At 46.1% G+C, this 21,655-nt stretch overlaps 1 protein-coding gene across 2 annotated transcripts in view; it reads right to left on the bottom strand.

Moving 5' to 3' along the window:
• The window catches only part of SH2D3C (SH2 domain containing 3C), a 78,508-nt gene that overhangs the window by 33,605 nt on the left and 23,248 nt on the right, over window positions 1–21,655 (bottom strand). For both annotated transcript variants that reach the window (XM_082208821.1, XM_082208822.1), the window contains one exon: window positions 14,853–14,892. In XM_082208821.1, coding sequence (XP_082064947.1) covers window positions 14,853–14,892 — 40 coding nt within the window. The remainder of the gene's footprint in view (window positions 1–14,852; window positions 14,893–21,655) is intronic.

The raw sequence follows: 21,655 nt of genomic DNA, 5'->3' as shown, positions 1-21,655 counted from the left end.
GGTTTCAGGTAGAGGATGCTTCTGGCCCCACCTGGAGATGTCTGGGATTGAACCTGGGGCCTGTGAAAGAAAAGCAGGTGTTCTGCAACTGAGCCACAGCTGCTTCCCAATAAAGTAAGATCACAGTCCTCCTCAGGACCAGCCTTCTCATTAGGCAGAGGAAAGCAGTTGCCTCTGGCAGCGGATACTGGAGAGTAAGGTGTCATGGGTGGAGCTGTGACTGCCACCTGGCTTGTCCTGCACCCCCTAAACTAGGCTCCTCCTTGGACTACTGCCATGCGCTCTACGTGGGGCTACCTTTGAAGGTGACTCGGAAACTACAGCTAATCCAGAATGCGGCAGCTAGACTGGTGACTGGGAGCGGCCGCCGGGACCACATAACACCAGTCTTGAAAGACCTGCATTGGCTCCCAGTACGTTTCCGAGCACAATTCAAAGTGTTGGTGCTGACGGCCTCGGTCCTGTATACCTGAAGGAGCGTCTCCACCCCCATCGTTCAGCCCGGATACTGAGATCCAGCGCCGAGGGCCTTCTGGCGGTTCCCTCACTGCGAGAAGCAAAGCTACAGGGACCCAGGCAGAGGGCCTTCTCGGTAGTGGCGCCCGCCCTGTGGAACGCCCTTCCAGCAGATGTCAAAGCGATAAACAACTACCTGACATTCAGGAGACATCTTAAGGCAGCCCTGTTTAGGGAAGTTTTTAACGTGTGATATTTTATTGTATTTTTGGTTTTTGTGGAAGCCGCCCAGAGTGGCTGGGGAGGCCCAGCCAGATGGGCGGGGTATAAATAATAAATTATTATTATTATTATTATTATTATTATTATTAGGGACATTGAATATGAGAATGTGGAAGCAAGGGGTCATCCACATGTCCGAGCCGTTTTGCCTTTGCTCTAACTGCTCCCCCCCAAAAAAACCCATTCTTTACCTATAGATCAGAACAAACTGCAATCCACAGAAAACCCAATTGCCATTTGTTCTGATGTAGTGCTAAAAATCAGATGTGACTAAGCCCCCGTTTCGACTGCCAGTCCGGTCAGCTTCTATGTGTGGAAGGGAAGGTGGCACCATCTTGCACTTTGCCTTGAGCAGCAAGATGTCCTGGACAAGAAGGAAATGATCCTCAGAGTTCTGAACAAAGGGCTGAGTTAAACTGGAGCAGCTGGAATTGACCAAGTCAGACTTTGGATTCCTGAAGCTCAGCACTGTCTTAACAAATGGCATATCCACAGAGGAGAGGTCTATCAGATACCTAAATGGATCTTCCAGTTTACTGAATCTCAGTGTATCTCCTTTTTCTGGCATCTTTTTAGCAATGTTGCAATTGATTTGGGAGAGACAACATGGCTCTCACATTTTGGGGTGCAGCAGCTGAGAGAGCTTCCTTGCCAACATGGAATGCAGTATCCCAGCGTGTTGTGAAGTGAGGCTTTATCCACACTTACCTTTCCTCACAAAAACAAAAAGCCCCACTATTTAAAGTTCAGAAAACCCAAATTGGCATTTGCTCCAATTGAGTACTAAAGAACAGGTTTTCTGGAGCAAAAAAAAAACCCAAAACCCATCCACAACGAACTTTTAAGTACAGACCTGTGGCTGGAAAAGTTAAGTATGGATAAGCCTATGGAAAGGATTTGGGGGCAGGGGTCCAGAGCCCCCCCACTCAGCAGAATGAGCAGGAGGCCTCCCCCGCCCACACAAAAATTAAATCAGCAGAGCTGTCACATTGGGAAGCAAATGAACCCATGACCATCTTTAAAACACAGGAAGCTGCTTTGTACTGAGTCAGATCATTGGCCCATCTACCAGGCAATGGCAGGGACTGAACCTGGAGCCTGCATTCAAAACAGATTTCCAGAGTCTAAAATTACCACACTGCACCACTGTTTGTGAGGGCCATTAGCTTAACAGCTTTAAAAGGGGATTAGCCAAACCTTAAGATCTCCTTCATAGGTGTAGGTGCCCCTGCCAAACAAAGTGTGGCAGCTAACCAGAAGACCTTTTCGATCGTGGTCCTTCGTTATGGAGCCACCTTCCCAGGGACGCTTACCTTGCACCACCTTTGCCACCCTTTCGGCGCCAGGTTGAGAGACTTTTCTGCTTTAAACAACTCGTGACATCCTGGCCCTCTCAGTTTCATCCTTCCCCCCTTTTTTTCCTTTACTTTGGGCGGGTTTTCTAGTTTGCTGCACAGGAGTGCCAAATCCACTTTAACTGCACGTGCCAAATGTGGTTGAACCCCACCTGAAATATGGCAAGAGTCTGGAAGCATCCCAAGAAACTTGCCATCAACACTCCCCATCTTATTTATCCTGCTGGGCAGAAGGCCACGGTGTACAGGGAAGGATAAACTCTTACCACCCCGCTTTCACAGCTTTAAGCTCTCGTCTTAACTATGAGGCTTGTCCCCTGCCAATCCCACGTATCCTGCTAGATTCATTGGGGGCGCCAATCTTATAGTAAGCACATCATCGCCTGCTTTTTGGCAGCAGATGCAAAAACTTCTGTGACTCCAAGCTGGATGAAGATTGCAATCTTAAAATTCCATGCATAATGTCAGGCATTAAACTTAATGCAGGGGTTATCCTAGGTTTGCCCTTGAGTAGCTTCTGTCGATGCTGCATAATACATCATGCGCACGCATCAATGTACTTCTTTAGTTTTCCAATCTCTTGCACATATTGCCAATTCCGTCATCTCTTGATTCTGCTGCGAGCTTCCAATAAGCTCAAGTAAGGTGCGTGTGTGTTTGTAGCCTCTATTCCCTAACTGTGGTTTCTTTGTGGGAAAATAACATTTTCTGAACAATGAATTTCAAGGTCACTGTCCTCGTTGATTTCGGTGGGGCTTTCCTGGTAGACTGAGCCAAAGGGAATCAGGTCTGCCTGTTCCTTATTTTGCTGCTCTCTACAAATGGCAGCCTATCTTGATAGGGGCCATGGACATTGTTAGGGGGTGTCTGGGGGGACGCTGAGTCCCTGGGGTTTTGCACCAGGCTCCGATATCTTTTCTCTTTGTTCCCTTTTTAGAAAAACTTACATTCCTAATGCAGTCACACCATAGATTTGTATAATGGCATTACGATACTGGCCATTTGATTTTCAGTTCTTTTGCTAACTATCTCTAATGTGGAATTTGCCCCTTTCACAGTAGCCGCACACTCAGTTGACACCTTCATTGAACTATCCACTATGACAGCGACCCTGAGAACCTTCTAGTTCAACCCCCTGCAATGGACGGATATGCAGCTGTCCCTTACGGGGGTCAAACTTGCAATCTTGGCATTATCAGTACCACACTCTAACCAGTGGTGCTATCTTAGTCTTGTTCCTGGTCAATCAGTCTCCTTTATTGGCATAGAAAGAATATATTTTTTAAAAAAGTCCATAGCACCTTAGAGACCAACTAAGTTTGTTCTTGGAATAAGCTTTTGTGTGCATGCACACTTCTTCAGATACACACGAAAGCTTACACCAAGAACAAACTTAGTTGGTCTTTAAGTTGCTACTGGACATTTTTTTATTTTTTAAAATATATTTCGACTGTGTCAGATCAACATGGCTACCTACCTAAATCTGGCAAAGAAAGAGTGTGTCATATACCTGGATCAGAACACAACACAGGTAATGAAACATAGCGGGAGATTTACATTTTCTTCATGTTGTGAGTTGCTTTGAGTGTAGTTTACTATGGAAAGGCGGAGTACAAATGTGTTGTTGTTGATGATGAGAGAAACCAAATCAGCCTCACAACCTTATGCTATTTGTTTGGGGCAAAGCACCTTAAATTGCCGGAGATGGGGCTGCTCTGTCTTGCCTTCCCCCTTTCCAGGAGCTGTTTCACCACCCCCACCCCCATAGATGCCAGCTCCTTGGGGCCCTGACCACCCACAAAATTGCCCATGAAAGGGCCAGGCACCCACAAATTCCAGCGCTAGGGCCATGTACGGCACAGTTAATATTTGAATAGTACTGCTCATTCCCTTATGTAATTAATTCAAACAAGTCATGTGCAATTCCTCAGGGGAAAGGACACTGCAAACACACCTGAAAGAGAGATGGAAGCAGAGTATGTCTGATTTGTATACTTTTTTATGTTCAGCACCCAGAAGACCAGTATGGTCTTCACAAGGGACCAGTCAGATGCCCAAGAGGTTCAGAAAGGAATATTAATATTCAGACAGCTGTAGGGAATGGAGCCTATTATAGTCAGTGCTGGGTCGTCTGTGCTAAAAATAGAAGATAGTCTTTGCAGAACAAAAAATTATTTGCAGAACAAATGAAGGCCCACTTGGTCCAGAAACCTGTTTCCCACCATTATCAAAGAGATGCTTCTGGGAAGCCCACAAACAGGGGGTGGTCAACAGCGCTCTGACAGGCTGTTATTCAATGTTAGTCCTTCTCGTGAGTAGACCCTTAGTGGACTTGGCTAACTTAGGTTCATTAATTTCAGCAGGTCTGCCCTGAGTAGGAACTTGGCTGAAAACAACTTTGCTCTTGTCTGAGAGAGGGCAGTCTTCACAGGTATATATATATATATATATTAACATGGAGGTTCTATTTAGTTTTATAGCTAATACCTGTTGGCAGACCTCCCCTCTTCCCTCTGAAAGTTAGGTAAGCTGGTGGCTGCCACCAACTCTTGTGAATAACTAAAGGAAACTAGAGTTCCACAGTCTGTACTAATTTTATGCAAATGAGCTTATTGTCACTAATGTTGCTGCCATTATGGACACCACCTCATGGTGTCTTTTGTATGGTGTGTTTCAGGTGATGGTGACTGAGCAAAGTCTTCTGCTTTTTGCCAGGATGGGGCATTTTCTTTTTTACTTCTTGCCATGATTGGGATCCATGTTTTTTTATATAAATCCAATCGGCTAAGCACAGTGGTTCTCACTTCTCAAAGGGTGTGTCATGTGCCACAATGCTGTGATAGGAGAAGATGGAAAGTGTGGCAAGAAGATTCAAGGACAATTGGACAAACATTTATACATTTCAGTATAGTATAGTATAGTATAGTATAGTATAGTATAGTATAGTATAGTATGAAATTAATTATTTCCAGTTTGCAGAATATGGGTAAATATATTTTCAAAATGAGAGCAAGAGCATCAAGTGATACTAATACAAATGAGATTACTCAGCAAAAGCAAGCTCACACCTCTTAATGAGTTTGTAGATATATTTAATGTACATATGTAAGAGGCTCATTTATAACTATATTTTGGGAAGGATTCATGTTCTTATTCAGCTGCATTGTTTCAGACTTTCTGGATGTCCCATGATCGTGTTATAAAGTAAAGGTAAAGGGACCCCTGACCATTAGGTCCAGTCGTGATCGACTCTGGGCTTGCGGTGCTCATCTCGCTTTATTGGCCGAGGGAGCCGGCATACAGCTTCCAGGTCATGTGGCCAGCATGACTAAGCCGCTTCTGGCGAACCAGAGCAGTGCACAGAAATGCCATTTACCTTCCCGTTGGAGCGGTACCTATTTATCTACTTGCACTTTGACGTGCTTTCGAACTGCAAGGTTGGCAGGAGCAGGGACCGAGCAACGGGAGCTCACCCCGCCGTGGGGATTTGAACCGCCGACCTTCTGATCAGCAAGCCCTAGGCTCTGTGGTTTAGATCACAGCACCACCCGCTGTGTTCTATGTTATAAATCAAGCACTAAGAGTTGTTTCTTTTTGTTTTCCTATGTATTTCTTATCAATAAAAAAAATGGTGTGGCATGAGTAAATTTTTATCCTGAAAGTGTGACCCAGAAAAAAAGTTTGAGAGCCACTGGCCTAGTGTGAGAAGGGTGAGTGGCACTGGGTTGAGCTTGGCCACCACAGGGCTTTGCATCTAGTCCAGCACCCTGTTCTCACAGTGACCAACCAGATGCCTCTGGCAGGACATGAGTGCAATGGCAACTCTCTCGCCACTTCTTATTTCCTGGCAGCTGGTATTCAGAAAGCTGGAGAGTTACTGCCTCTTGCTGCTCATCTTTCATCCTGACCGGAGTGTCCTTTAAATGTGGGATGGAAAGAATATTATTGGCACAAAAATGGAAGCAAGAAGAATTACCAACGAAAAAGAATGGCAGATGAAATTGATGGACTATGCAGAATTATATAAATTAACAGGAAGGATTTGAAACCTGCGGGACCAGAGATTCTTAGAAGACTGGAGCAAATATATGAACTACTTGAAAACTGTAATGAACAGATTACACTAGTAGGACTGCAAGAAGTTTTGTAAGGAGGACTATTTGAAATATTGCAAGAAAGATTATAAGAATTATTAGTTAATGATAATTAAAAATAACAGAGAAATTAAGAAATGCAAAGGAAAGAGGTGGATTTGCCCTGCCAGACCTTAAACTTTACTATGAATCAGCAGCTTTTTGCTGGTTGAAAGAATGGCTACTTCTGGAAAACGCAGACATTTTGGATTTAGAAGGTTTTAATAATGTATTTGGATGGCATGCATATTTGTGGTATGATAAGGTCAAAGCACATAAAGCATTTAAAAACCATATTGTCAGGAAAGCATTATTTAATGTTTGGATAAGATATAAGGACCTATTGGAAAATAAAACCCCAAGGTGGCTGTCACCAATGGAAGCGAAGGCTCAGAAAAAGCTCAATATGGAGCTCAAATGGCCGAAATATTGGGAAATTCTGGAACAAGCGGGAGATAGACTGAAATTGCAGAGTTTTGAGAAATTAAAAAACAAAGTGCGAGACTGGCTTCATTATTATCAGATAATGGAGGCATACAATTTGGACAAGAAAATTGGCTCCCAGGTGGAAAAGTCAAAATTAGAAACAGAACTGTTAGAACCCAAAACTAAGAATTTGTCAAGAATGTATAACTTGCTGTTGAAATGGAATACTCAGGATGAAACGGTGAAATCTTATGATTAAATGGGCACAGGATGTTGGACATAATATTATGTTTGATGACTGGGAACAGTTATGGACCACAGGTATGAAGTTTACGGCATGTAATGCCTTAAGAGAGAATATTATGAAAATGATATACAGGTGGTACATGACCCCAGTCAAGCTTGCAAAAATCTATCATTTGCCCGATAATATCATTTGTTGGAAATGTAAGGAAACTGAAGGTACATTCTTTCACCTTTGGTGGACGTACCGAAGGATTAAGGCTTTCTGGGAGATGATTTATAATGAACTGAAAAGGGTATTTAAATATACCTTTCTGAAGAAACCAGAGGCCTTTCTCTTGGGCATGGTCTGCCCTAAAGAAGGACAGAACTTTCTTTATGTATGCCACAACAGCAGCAAGAATACTTATTGCAAAGTATTGGAAGACGCAAGATCTACCCACCCTGGAAGAATGGCAGATGAAGGTGACGGACTATATGGAACTGGCGGAAATGACTGGCAGAATCCGAGACCAGGGAGAAGAGTCGGTGGAAGAAGATTGGAAGAAATTTAAAGACTATTTACAGAAATATTGTAAAATTAATGAATGTTAGAATGATGTCAGAATGAAGTTAAGTGGTTTAAGCAGTAATGTTTTAAAGGTGTATGAAAAATGGATTACAACAGGTGAGAACTTAAAGTTATTTTATATTAAGTTAAAGGATTAAGATAAAAACAAAGAGGGAAAGAAATTGCTGAATCAACTAACTAAATTGGCATACAAAAAAGGGAGGTGTGAGGAGGTCAGGGAAGCAAGGATATGAATATATGACATGGAAAGATTGATATGTTTTCTTTTTAAATGTTTTTTATCTTTTTTCTGTATTTTGTATTTTTCTTTTTTATTTTTCTTTTTGTCTTTTTTCTATTCTTTTTACTTATGTATTTTTTTCCTTTGAAAACTTAATAAATATCATATAAAAAAGAGAGAAATTAAGAAATGCAGAATAAGTGATAAAGAACAAAAAATCATCAGAGGTGTTGACAGAAGTCTAAAACATTGTATAAGATAAGAAGTTACGTTGTATGATTGTTGGAAATGATATGTTAAAAAAACCAATAAAATTTTATTTAAAAAAATAAAATAAATGAGGGATAGGAAAGTCCCACAGATGTTGTTGGACTATAACTCCCATCTTCCCAAAGCACTGGCCATTCTGGTTGGGGCTGATGGGAGCTGGAGTCCAGCAACAGCCAGAAGGCCACAAATTTCCCATCCCTCCTCTAAACCTTCTGCAACAGCAGCTCCCATGCTCAGTTTCAGCCTAAAATACTTCACAGGGTAGTAAGAATAAGACAGAGGGGCAGGAGAAGAACCAGGTGCAGTAACCTGAGCTGTTTGGAGGCAAGGCGGCAGTGGGGGGTGGAATATAGTAAATACATGGATGCTGGAACGAACAATGGGGAACCTCATTGCCTGTGTGCTCCGTTAGGGAGTTCCAAACACAAACTCTTCTTTCCATCAATTAATGGGGACAGAGAGATGGCTGAACAGATGATGGTTGAAAGATGGGGAGAGATGTTGGATTGGAAGAATCTGATTGTGATGCTGTCCATGAAGGCGCAGGTCAATTCTTTATCCATGGCAGCTATCTACCAGCTCCACCTGGTATGCGGGCTGAGACCCTACCTACCCGTGGACTGTCTTGCCAGAGTGCTGCACGCTCTGGTTATCTCCCGCTTGGACTACTGCAATGCACTCTATGTGGGGCTACCTTTGAAGGTGACCCAGAAACTACAACTAATCCAGAATGCGGCAGCCAGACTGGTGACTGGGAGTGGCCGCTGAGACCACATAACACCGGTCTTGAAAGGCCTACATTGGCTCCCAGTACGTTTCAGAGCACAATTCAAAGTGTTGGTGCTGACCTTTAAAGCCCTAACGGCCTCGGCCCAATAGACCTGAAGGAGCGTCTTCACCCCCATCAATCTGCCCGGACACTGAGGTCCAGTGCTGAGGGTTTTCTGGTGGTTCCCTCACTGCAAGAAGCCAAGTTACAGGGAACCAGGCAGAGGGCCTTCTTGGTAGTAGCACCCGCCCTGTGGAACGCCCTCCCATCAGATGTCAAAGAGATAAACAACTACCTGACATTTAGAAGACATCTGAAGGCAGCCCTGTTCAGGGAAGTTTTTAATGTGTGACATTTTAATGTATTTTTAATCTTTGTTGGAAGCCGCCCAGAGTGGCTGGGGAAACCCAACCAGATGGGTGGGGTACAAATAAATTATTATTATTATTATTATTATTATTATTATTATTATTATTATTATCTGTTTGAAAAGCACTCCACCGCTCCCTTGTCGTAGGTGGTTGGTAGGGTGTGGGGTGCTCCTTCCCTAGACAGATAAAGAACTTCTGGGGAGAGGTGGAGGCGGTTCCTGTGGGGAAAGGCGCATTCCAATGTTGACAGGCCCACCCCTGAAAGGGGGCACCCATGCCCCACCCCATTAACCCGCCTGTCTGTCAAAGGCTGTGTCTGGTTTCACTCAGGCTACAGAACAGTGCCCGGGTTTTTCTGGGCACAGAATAAGATTTCCCCATGTGTACAGCCCTCAGAAATGTCAGCTTTCCTCACTTCCTCTCTTCCTAATCCTCCCCCGGTACCCCTGCCCTCCTGGGACCCACCAACCGGTCTGTTATTTAACATGACAGGACCTGGGAGCAGCCTGTGCTGTCTCTGCCATGCTTGAGAATCTGGACTTTAAGAACAAAAGGAAAGAAAGCACAAAGAAAGAAGGAGGGAGCGAGGGAGGGAGGGAGAAGAGGCAGCATTGAGCCACATGGATTGGGCTTTAATGAAAGAAGCACCCCAACATACGAGTCAGGAGATGTGAATATCACGTATAACTGCACAAGGGAGAGCAAAGGGAAGGTCTATGGGCTAGCTGGAGATAATGGACATAACCTAAGCACATGCATAATTTAGAGGGACCTCAAAAGGCACGGGTTCCACTTCTCCCTCAAAACACAGAGACTGCTGAGCCCCAGAAGTAACCCATTCCAGTACTTCAGGGTTTTGGCGGTCTGCAACCCGAAAAAAACGCAACCTGAAGCGTCTGTAACCCAAGGTATGACTGTATTGCATGGCTGGCTGGCTGGCAGCAGAACATTTTGCTGCAGGTCCCATGTGTGGTAACTATTTTACGGATATTGTAGATCTGTATCTTGTGAGCAGAGGAAGGGAGCAAGCCCTCCAGGAAGCAATCACTGAACACTGCAGAAAAAGCTCCACAATGAGGAAACAGCAAAGAATCAAAGCGGTAAAGACGAAAATTAAATTAAAGGTGCCATTGCTGCTGCCATCGCCACTGCTAAACTACATAGGCCTTGGGTAGCAGCAGAAAACGGGCTAGGAGGAAGCAGATCTTTTGGCTCCCTTTACATCTGAACCAGGAGTCCTGGGTTAGTTTCTCCCCGAGAAGCCACAACTGCTAGCCAGCCTTAAACAATTGTTCATTTATTTGTTATTTATTCCAACAATTTATATACGGCTTGACACTTTAAGCAGTGGTGCAGTAAAGTCATTGCCATGGCTTGTTAGGAAGCAACAAACCACAATCTGCTTCAGGTGTAACAGGAGCCCACGGAAGAGCAACTGGACAAGGACTCTGCTTGCATGTGCTTGGTTTGTGGTAAGCCATGATAAGCCAGTAAGGTAAAGGGACCCCTGACCATTAGGTCCAGTTGTGGCCGACTCTGGGGTTGCGGCGCTCATCTCGCTTTACTGGCCGAGGGAGCCAGCGTACAGCTTCCGGGTCATGTGCCCAGCATGACTAAGCCGCTTCTGGCAAACCAGAGCAGCGCATGGAAACGCCATTTACCTTCTCACCAGAGTGGTACCTATTTATCTACATGCACTTTGACGTGCTTTTGAACTGCTAGGTTGGCAGGAGCAGGGACTGAGCAACGGGAGCTCACCCCGTCATGGAGATTCGAACCGCTGACCTTCTGATCGGCAAGTCCTAGGCTCTGTGGTTTAACCCACCCGCGTCCCTCGATAAGCCAGTAACCTTGCATTATTGTTCTGTGCCAATGGGGCCATCTTAGCCTAACTACTGCAGAGAGTTGGTTGTGATGATAACGTGAGAAGTAAAGGTAAAGGTAAAGGTACCCCTGCCCGTACGGGCCAGTCTTGACAGACTCTAGGGTTGTGCGCTCATCTCACTCTAGAGGCCGGGAGCCAGCGCTGTGCGCAGACACTTCCGGGTCACGTGGCCAGCGTGACAAGCTGCATCTGGCAAGCCAGCGCAACACACGGAACGCTGTTTACCTTCCCGCTGGTAAGCGGTCCCTATTTATCTACTTGCACCCGGGGGTGCTTTTGAACTGCTAGGTTGGCAGGCGCTGGGACCGAGCGACGGGAGCGCACACCACCGCGGGGATTCGAACCGCTGACCTTTCGATTGGCAAGTCCTAGGCGCTGAGGCTTTTATCCACAGCGCCACCCGTGTCCCAACGTGAGAAATACAAGATACAAATAAAAAATGTAGCTGAAATTGTTCTCTGGCTTTGTTAATACTGTATTGCTGTAAGGCTGGCACCTGGTTATTGGAGCGGTGGCGGTGCTGGTCTGTTGCTAATATTTTGCCTCTGAGGCAATACCTGTCTGGAGTCTGGGACTTGACAATGAGGAAAGTAATGGTAAAGGGCACCGGAAAGTGTGTGATAACATTTGCTTTGCAGCACAACATCTTCAAAGCTCCCTGCAGAAACATTCAATAAATAGGTCACCTTGCTCCCTACCTGTAACCCAAAAGATGTTTGAATATTTATTTGCTGGAACGTTTTAAGTTTTAAAAAGACCTGTAAATGGTGTGGGGGGGTGTTTACATCAGAGGGGAGGCATCTTTTCTAAGGGATTCTTCTAGCTGACTACATGTTTTGAGCCCCTGGATGGATTTTCAAGCAATTCCCGAGATATCACACTGGAAGTTCGGATGCAAGAAACAGCGCTCAGCGAAGCTGACCTGCAATAAACTTAGCAGCACAGGCAAACAGCAGGATCAAAGTTTAGCCGGTGCCATTGTGGGCTCCTAACCAACCCTCAGGAATGTTAATAGTTTGCTGGCGGATAAGCAGCAACTTCATGATAGATTTGAGGAGATCTGCATTCCTTTCCATGTGACAGCTGGAGAAAGGGCTGAAGCTTGCCTTCAGCAAACAGGGCCGTTACAAAATCACCAGGGGTCATCTCCATTGACACCCTGTTGTACACCAACCTTTCCCAAGCTGGTGCTCTCTAGACATTTTGTACTAAAATTCCCAACAGTCCCAGCCAGCACAACACAGGTATGCCAGCTGAGGCCAACAGGAGTTATAGTCCAAAAGATCTAGAAGCCACTAGCTTAGGAAAAATTGCCATAAACAAATTATTATTATTATTTATTAAATTTGTGCACTACCCTTCATCCGAAGATCCCAAGGTGATTCACAACCGAAAAGGGTAAGCACAACCACAGCTAGGCCTTCACCGCCACCTCAGGTGAACAAATGCAAATGTCATGGACTGCCTGGATGATGGGGAGTGGTGGGAGGCATTAGCTGGGGAACCCCCAGGAGGATGAAGGCTCAGAGCCCAAGAGTGTGATGGTGATGAGTGGTTGGAGGGACAAGAGGGAGCAGACTGGGAGGAGGAGCTGTCAGAAGCTGAAGAGGTAACAAGTTTTAGTGAGCAGGAAGAGGCTGCGGCAGAGGGCAGTCCGGAATTGGAGGCAGAAGCGGAGGCTGGAGCAGAGGGACCAGGGCCTGGCGGATCAATGATTTCCCCTATATGGGTAGCCTGTGCCCCATTCTGGGTAGCCTGTGCCCCATTCTGTTGCTTATGAAGAGAGCGGGTGGCACTGTGGTCTAAACCACTAAGCCTCTTGGGCTTGCTGATTGGAAGGTCAGAGGTTCGAATCCCTGTTGCTCTGTCCCAGCTTCTGCCAATCCTAGCAATTCAAAAGCACACCAGCGCGAGCAGAAAAACTGGTACCACTGCGTTGGGAAGGTAAATGGCGTTTCCGTGCTCTCTGGCTTCCGTCATGGTCCTCCAGGCACCGGAAGCGATTTTGTCATGGTGGCCACATGACCCGGAAATATATCTGTGGACAAACGCCAGCTCCCTCAGCCTGAAAGCCAGATGAGCGCCACACCCTATCATCGCCTTTGGCTGGACTTAACAGTCCAGGGGTCCTTTACTTTTACCTTTACCTCTGTTGTTTGGCTTTGGTTCCCATCACCCCTGACCACCAGTCATGCCAACTGTGCTTTACAGGTGGGAGTCCAGCAACAGCTTGGTGCGGCTACTTTCTGGGCCCAGCCCTGCCAAGCCTGGAAGCTGATGCTGCCTTGGACGAGCAGCACAGGAAGGCAGAGCCCTCTGGATCTCCACTCTCCCAGTGGTCTGGACATCCCCGCCCAAGGACTAGAGACCCCTGCCTCAGTTGTTTTACTCCAGCCCTCTTCCACTTTCTCCCTTCCCTTCCCTGTTTTCTGCTCTTGCCACCCTACCCAACAGTCAGTCCCAGTCAGCCTATTCAGAGACAGTTTTAGGGTAGCACGACTGGTGCAACCACAACAGTGCTGTAGAATGGAGCACAAGAGGCATTGGGGGGGGGGCAACAAATTTTAGCATCACACAGGGCACCATTGACATTTGAGAGCCCGAAATCCGGCACTGACATATTTTGTTGCTACTGGAAATGCTCAGTCCTTATCAGGCTGTTCAGGGATTCTCCCTCCTTAAGGGTTCCCACTGTTAATTCCCCCCGCAAACCTTCTGGTCCCAAGTCTGGTGATACATCCCCCCTTTTGTGGGTGGTGTTGTTTCAGTTGTTTATGGATTAGGAATGAGAGAACTTAATTTGCTATTAGTATTAATAATAGTTAGCATTATTATTAGTGCAGGAGCATGTCCAAACTGCAGACCTGAGCCCATCCAGCACAGACTGAATTCTTATTCCCTGATCTGCTTTCCAACTGACCAAAATCACCTGTCTTGTCTGGATTAAGTTTCAATTTGTTCACCCTCATCCAGTCCATTACAGGTGACAGACATTGATTTAAAACTGAGACAGCTTCCCTGGATTTAGGTGGAACAGACAAATAGCGTGCTGGGTGTCATCAGCATACTGTTGACACTGAACTCCAAAACTCTGGACAACCAGTCTCAGCAGCTTCATGTAGCTCAGTCAGTAGAGCATGAGACTCTTAACTTCAGGATCATGGGTTCAAGCTGCACATTGCAGGAGGTGGGCTAGATGGCCCTTGTACAGTGGTACCTCTGGTTGTGAACGGGATCCGTTCCAGAGGCCCATTCTCAACATGAAAAGAGTGCAACCTGAAGCGCCATATCAGCGCAGGTGCGCGCGATTTGGCGTTTGCGCTCATGTGCGAAGCGCGATTTAGACAAGGCATCAAATAGGGGTCCCCCAGCACCACCTTCTGGGTAATAATTTTCTGAGGAATTAACAAATAAAGCAACAGCTAGAAAAATTATGGGACACAATCAAATAAACATGAAAAGCCAATAACTCAGGCCTCATACTATGCAACTGTAGAGATCATGATGATGACATTTACATCTGTGCTCACACAAGCAGTAATGGTCTTTCCCAACCATGTTATATTTAAAAGAGGCCCAATGAAGTTGATGGGCATGACTAACTGAGGTGCTTCATTTTGATGGGTTTACTCCCTATGTGCAGAAGTGATTATGATCAGACCCACATATGCAAATGATATAAATGCCAATAATCATGCATGCGCATTGTTCAACAAACTTTTGATTATTATTTTTTTAAAAGGTTGTTTAAGAGTTGGTGCAAATGGAGATGGGAGTCAAAGATGCTTCTCACCTAGAGTGCTATTTGGTTTAGAGATGGCCCTAATTTAGGAATGCAAGAAATGGAGGGAGGTGGCAATTGGTTTCCTACCTTAACGTATTCACTGCCAGACCCCAGTCCATCCTGGTGCCTAGAGGAGAGAGAGAAATCAAAAGTGAGCCTCATTAAAAAGTGGGTGAAAGAAAATGCCAAAACAGAGGTAACATCACTGATGGCTATTCCAGGGCAGGGGAGCAGCAAAGAGATTGCAGGCCGGGAAGTGCATTCACACTATACCATGGACACCATACTGTTAGGGCTGAAGCCTGACTCTTCAGGATGTGTTGGGCTTATAAGAAATCCTTTTTAGACTTAATGGATGTCTAATAGTAAAGTCACTATGACTGTGATTATTGCTATATGACGTGAGACTATATTTTTATCTTATTGTTATCTAAACACACACACACACACACACAAACACACACACAGAAATTTTCCGTATTTATTGGTTGCAATTTACTGTTTCCATGCCAAGAGATGCCTTGGGTTTAGTGTGATAAAGAATTGTATAGAAATAATGAAAATAAATATAAACCATTAAAAACTATAAGCTATATCGAACCATCCCAAATATAACAAAAGAGCAAGCTTTACGTATTAAAATAAAAATAAAAATCACCCCTTAATAGTTTTGCCTGGTCATGTATAACTACTTTGACACATCCCAACTTTTATCAGGCTGTTACAATGATCTTGGTTGTCTTACAGTTTCCAGTTTTGAAGCAGCTAGGATTCCTGCTGAAGGAAATGTGGTTATTGCATGAAGATTTAACTGGCTGCTTCGGGGACCATTTTGAACACTAGGTCATATTTTTCTTTCTCTGGAGGCTGTGCATTGCCAGTCTTGAAGCAGACCCTTGCTTCCACGCTACCGCTCTTTGGTGCTGCTGAGGCCTCGCTTTTTGTCAGTTAGCTAGAAAAGGAATTTAAAAACTCTGTGCTCAAATTGTGGTTTGTAGGCATTTGCCATTTTTGATGCTCATTACACTGCCAGAGAGGCAAACTGGATGAAGGAAGCATAGCTGTCAACCGTCCCTTATTTGGTGGGAAACTCCCTTATCCCAGCGCCGTGTCCTGCTGCTGTCCATTATTGATGATGTCCCTTAAATTTCCCGGGTTTCAAAGGAAGCAGCTCCTCTCCCTCCCTCCTTCCCTCCCTGCCGGCCAGGGAGGAGGGAGGCTCCAACTGTGTTGCTTGGCTGCACGGCCTGCTCCCCTCCAGCCTCCTCTCACCAGCCTCGGCCCCCAGGGCCCCCTCCCCGCCGGGACTGGCGGGAGCCTCGGGCCCTTCTGCCGCCATCCTCCTCGTGGCCGTCAAACTGAGCGTCTCTGCCTGGGGCCTCCCCTATGCCCACCGCCACTCCCGCTAGGCCGTACTGCGGCTGCGCCGCCAAAGGACTCAGATGAGATGGGCAGCCTGGCACGGCCTATGAATTGCTGAGAAGCCTTGAGAGGAGAGCAAAGGCAACCATAGAGAAAGAGGTTCAGAGAGAGGAGGAGGAGAAGGAGGCGGTGGAGGCGGAGGTGCGGACAGGTGTTCCAAGGGCTAACCATAGAGGGGGGAAGCGGAGGAAGGACCACAAGTGCTTCTCCCATAGATTGTAGTGGTAGACTAGCATAGGTGGTCTGATCTGTGGGTTTACTTCGGGCGCTATTTCCTCCCCCTTTTCTTCCTCCTGCCCCGCCTGATGGAACTGAGAGCTGCAGATGGAGCACGAGAGAAAAGATACAGAACTGCAGCAGCATCTTCGTAGCTTGGACTTCGTTTTGCACGAAAAGTGGTTGCTGCTTGTAGTTATTTAATTGCAGTGTTTCGTCAGCTGGTGTCTTGAGCAGCAACCTCTGGAAACGAAGGGCTAAAAAACAGCGCTGCTCTCCCAAATTATCTGGTCGCTTTTAACTTCGTATTTCAGGTGGTTGACTAAAATCCCTTATTCCGGCTGCTGATGCCTTATTTTCGAGGCTGCTGGTCCCTTATTTTCAAATCTGTAAGTTGACAGCTATGGGCGGGTGTGACTGGCTGCCCTCAGCATCAAATCTGCTGATCCTGGTGTTCCCAGATCCTACCATTAATAATAATAATAATAATTTGCACCTTTCCTCCTTCTACCATTTTCTTAGCGCTACCATACCAAGTGCACTGTGGGTGGTACATTTTGAAGTGGGTGAGTCTCATTGGCGTGGGATTGTGTCACAGTGAAGGGCCTCTGGTTGGCCGAAAACCATTATATAAATGTAATAATAATAATAATAATAATAATAATAATAATAATAATAATAATAATAATAATAGCAGCTTCTTATCAAGGCAGCATGCCCTTCAACATTTCACAAATGAATCAACTGTAACTTGAAGAACTTCTGCTTGAACTTGCTTTCCCCTCCTCCCTCCTATTTCCTTCTTCTTCATGTGTTATATCTTTTAAAATTGTGAGCCTGATTTCATGGGCTGTCTTAATACTGTTTTTTGTAAGCCACTTAAGGGGCCTTTTTGGCTAAACACCAGGGCCAGGTGCTTCAAAGAAGTCCATGACACATTTTGCTAGGGTTGCCATATTTCAAAAAATGAAAGTCAGGACACAAAAGTTGTTGAGCTTTTCTTAATTTTGCCCAAGGTTGTTGAGCAAAAAAGAAAAATGAAGTTATTTAGCTATTTTTTGAGCAAAATCTAGACTTCCAACATGAGTTGTCATAATCCACATTTTCCCAGACATTTTTAGCGATTTCCACCCAGACACTGCTTTTGACTGCCATATTCCAGATGTATGGCAACCCTATATTTGCAGACGTTAATTCCTATGCATCATGCAAACTTAGGCTGACTTTCAGAGGGAAAGCTGACTTTTAAGCAAAGCTTCTTTTTTAAATTTAAGATTAAAGAAAGCAGGGAAAGATCAATAGATCTTGCTACTTGTGCAAAAGATCTGGTCTTAGGTATCCTTGGCTATCCCCTAGCAATACCACACCTTAAAATTTTGTGCATGCTTGTTAAACTTCTATCACCCTGTGTTTAAAACCATGATGATGGCATTGGCAAGTTGGGAGCTGCTGGGAGCTCTGAGAAGGAAAACCGAGAGAAGGTGGGACTGGAAGTGGTCTGGATCACCAAACTTCATTTGCAAATTAGGTTTGGATCAGGAGTCCATATCCTGGCCAATTCCACTAAAAAGTCCTGTGTTTAGTTGCCTTTAATTACCTCTGCACTTTTCAAGTTTTGGAGAGGGAAGCAGGCGGATGAAGGGACTGGCTTTGTTAGAGGATTGTCTCAATGCAGGGCAAAGCTCAGTTAAGCCGCTTCTTAAATACAGCTAGAACGACAACATAGTTGTGTGAACCTCCCAGAGCTACCTGACTCTATCCAAGTGCCCGATCTTTCCAGAAACTGGTCTTAACATCACTAAGAGGATTGGAGAGGAATTAAGGCTGAAAGGACAGAACACCAAAGCTGAAAGGTCCCAGAGCAGGATTGGCTGTAGTAAATTCTACCCCCGGCAGCTGTGCCCTGTGGACTGCTGTTTCCCTGATGGCTGGTGCCAAGAGACGCCATGGCAGGCATCTGATGAGGGCCCATAGCCCACCAGGCCCCACTGCATCTATTCCCCTTTTCCATGGGGTGGGACCAGCAGAATGCCTGATCTGGCCATGGTGACGCATGCCCTTGTTACATGCCCTTGTAGGACAACTGTGACATGAGCTATGTGGGGTTGCCTTTGCAAAGGGTTTGGCAGATTTTGCTAGTCAAGTATGCTGCAGCCATACTGCTGACCAGGGCCAGTTACAGGGAAGATGTTACTCCTCTGTTAAAACAACTTCACTGGCTACTGTCCATTCCTGGGCGCCATTCAAAGTGCTGGTTATGACCTTTAAAGCCCTATGAGGCTTGGGATCAGGCCACTTGAACAATCATGTCTCCCTGCCCAAATCTGCCCAGATGCTAAGATCCTTGGGTGAACACCTTTCCTTGGTGCCATCAACATCAGAGCCATGTTGTGGTGGTGACATGAGAGAGGGGCTTTTCTGTGGCTGCTCTCAGATAGAGGAATTCCCTCCCATCAGAGGTTAGCCTGGCCCCCTCCTTGTTATCCTTCTGCTGGCAGGCTAAGAGCTTCCTCTTCAGACAGGCCTTTGGAGATGAAGGTGCAGATGATGATGGCCACTGGGCAGCTGTTAGGACAAACCATACATTAACCACATGGTTCTAAATGTTTTTTATATATTCTTTTCAACTAGCTTGTTGTCATTACATTGTATTTTATAATTACATTTCAAAATGTTGGGAGCCGTCTTGAATCCCAGCTTGGGAGAAAAGCAGGACATAAATACACTGAAAGAATAAACGGAAGACATGGCCTGCTTGCTTCATTGGCTTTCTGACTGGCAGTGAGCAGGAATAGCAACCGCTGGGGAAGAGACGAGCTCCCTGAGGGGAGGTGGCCCATGAGGGGTGCCTAGCGCAAGGGCCCTCTGAAAACTAGAGCTGGACCTGGTCATCCTTGTTCCAGGAACCAGGCAGTGTGGCAGCCACCTCAAGTGGCGGATGCTGGGAGGACAAGGAACAGCAACAAGATTTTGTAGGACAAAGCTGAATGTGCCATGTGACCTGCCCTGAACTCACGAAGACAGGCTGCTGCCCTTGGGTCTGGTAAAGAAGGCTATCCCACCACAGTGTTGATGCAACTGCCAGTCTGCACTACTTCTATATGTGGAATGGGAGGGTGCCATTTCATACTTTGCTTCAGGCAGCAAAATGTATTGATCCAGCTCTGTAAGGACCATTCATGTCAGGCACAGCAAGGACAGGATCTATTTGCTTGCCTTTTCACTAAATAGCTGCCCCCCCTGCCATTTCTGGAGCACTTTGGTGACAGCATGACAGGTGACTGGGAGCGGCCGCCGAGACCACATAACACTGGTCTTGAAAGACCTGCATTGGCTCCCAGTACGTTTCTGAGCACAATTCAAAGTGTTGGTGCTGACCTTTAAAGCCCTAAACGGCCTTGGCCCAGTATATCTGAAGGAGCGTCTCCACCCCCATTGTTCTACGCAGACACTGAGGTCCAGCGCCGAGGGCCTTCTGGCGCTTCCCTCAATGCGAGAAGCCAAGTTACAGGGAACCAGGCAGAGGGCCTTCTCGGTAGTGGCACCTGCCCTGTGGAACACCCTCCCACCAGATGTCAAAGAGAAGAACAACTACCAGACTTTTAGAAGACATCTGAAGGCAGCCCTGTTTAGGGAAGCTTTTAATGTTTGATGTATTACGGTATTTTAATATTTTTGTTGGAAGCCGCCCAGAGTGGCTGGGGAAGCCCAGCCAGATGGGCGGGGTATAAATAATAAATTGTTGTTGTTGTTGTTGTATCTGTGTTTTCCTCTGGAACCAAGCCAAGATCAAAACTGAAGGCATTTGTGCTCAGGTCCTGAGAACAGGATGCGGGACCAGATGACCCATTGGCCTGATCCAGCAAGTTCTTCTTGTGTTCTTATGCTTAGCACTTGAACCCAGTACTCCAGAATCCACAGACCCACAGAGGTCACTTGGCTTAGTGGAGCAAGAACGGCCATCACCCAGCCTCAGCTCCCTGGAATTTAAGGCCGTTTCTTGCAAGAACTTGCGTCAAATGCAACTTGGAATCAAAAGGGAGCGGGATTAATGCCTACACATCCTGGCCTTGGTGAGTTCAGCTGAGGCCACAACAGCTGCTTGTGAGCCCTCCCTCCAGCAGGGGAAATGGGCAGTCAAACGGTTCCCTCTCTTGCATGAAATACCCCAAGGAGAAAACTTCAGGGATTTAATGGGACCAGTGCTGCTGTTGTGCGGTGACAAATGAGAAGGCTATCCTCAGCTCATCTCCAAAACGATATTGTAGAGCTGAGAAAGGCATGGAAAAGGGCAGAGCAAAAAGGGAGCAACTTCCCTATGAGGAACACTTATGATGTTCAGAGTTTGTTTGGAAGAAAATGTGGGTATGGTAGAGGTTTCTAAGATTATGCATAGGTTTGAAAGAAGTGGATAGAGAAAGGTTTTCCATTCTGATAACGCTAGAAGCACATGGGGACCTCAAAAGACGGCTGAATGTTAGCAGACTAGGAACAGGTGGAAAGAAGATACGCATCTCCAGATAGGGTGGGAGAGAGGGTTTCTCTGAAATCCTGGAGAGCTACTACTAGGCCTGGGCAATGTCAGCTTTCCAACAGCTAACAGCGTACAGTGGTGCCCCGCAAGACGAATGCCTCGCAAGACGGAAAACTCGCTAGACGAAAGAATTTTCCGTTTTTGAGGTGCTTCGCAAAACGAATCTCCTATGGGCTTGCTTCGCAAGACGAAAATGTCTTGCGAGTTCCTGCGGGTTTTTTCCCTCCCCCCCTTTTTCTAAGCTGCTAAGCCGCTTATCAGCTGATCCAATAAGCCGATAAGCCGCTAAAAGGCGCTAATAGCACTAATCCGCTAATCCGTCAATGGGCTTGCTTCGCAAGACGGAAAAACCGCTAGACGAAGAGAATCATAGAACGGATTCTTTTCGTCTTGCGAGGCACCACTGTATCACCAGCCAAACATCACAATCTGGCAATCTGGTGATACACTGTGATGTTGAAAGGGAGGAAGAAACAAGCTATATTGGTCCCAGCCCTACAAGGCGCTGGGTTGAAATCACCACTGTTCCCGCTGAGCAAACTAAGGTGGCTTCATCCTGGCGCCTCGCAAAGCCGGGACCAATGCAGCTTGATCCTCCCACTGGGAGCTTCACCCTCCCAGGCGAAGGCAGCCACACAGCAGTAGCCAAGAGCTCCGTTCACAAGGCTGCCTCTGCCTTCACAAGGGCAGAGGAAGAGGTGCCCCACCTGTGATATGA

Source organism: Podarcis vaucheri (assembly GCF_965113315.1).
Source record: "Podarcis vaucheri genome assembly, chromosome: Z".
In the NCBI taxonomy this organism is placed as follows: Eukaryota; Metazoa; Chordata; class Lepidosauria; order Squamata; family Lacertidae; genus Podarcis; species Podarcis vaucheri.
This window is presented reverse-complemented; position numbering and strand designations above follow the sequence as displayed.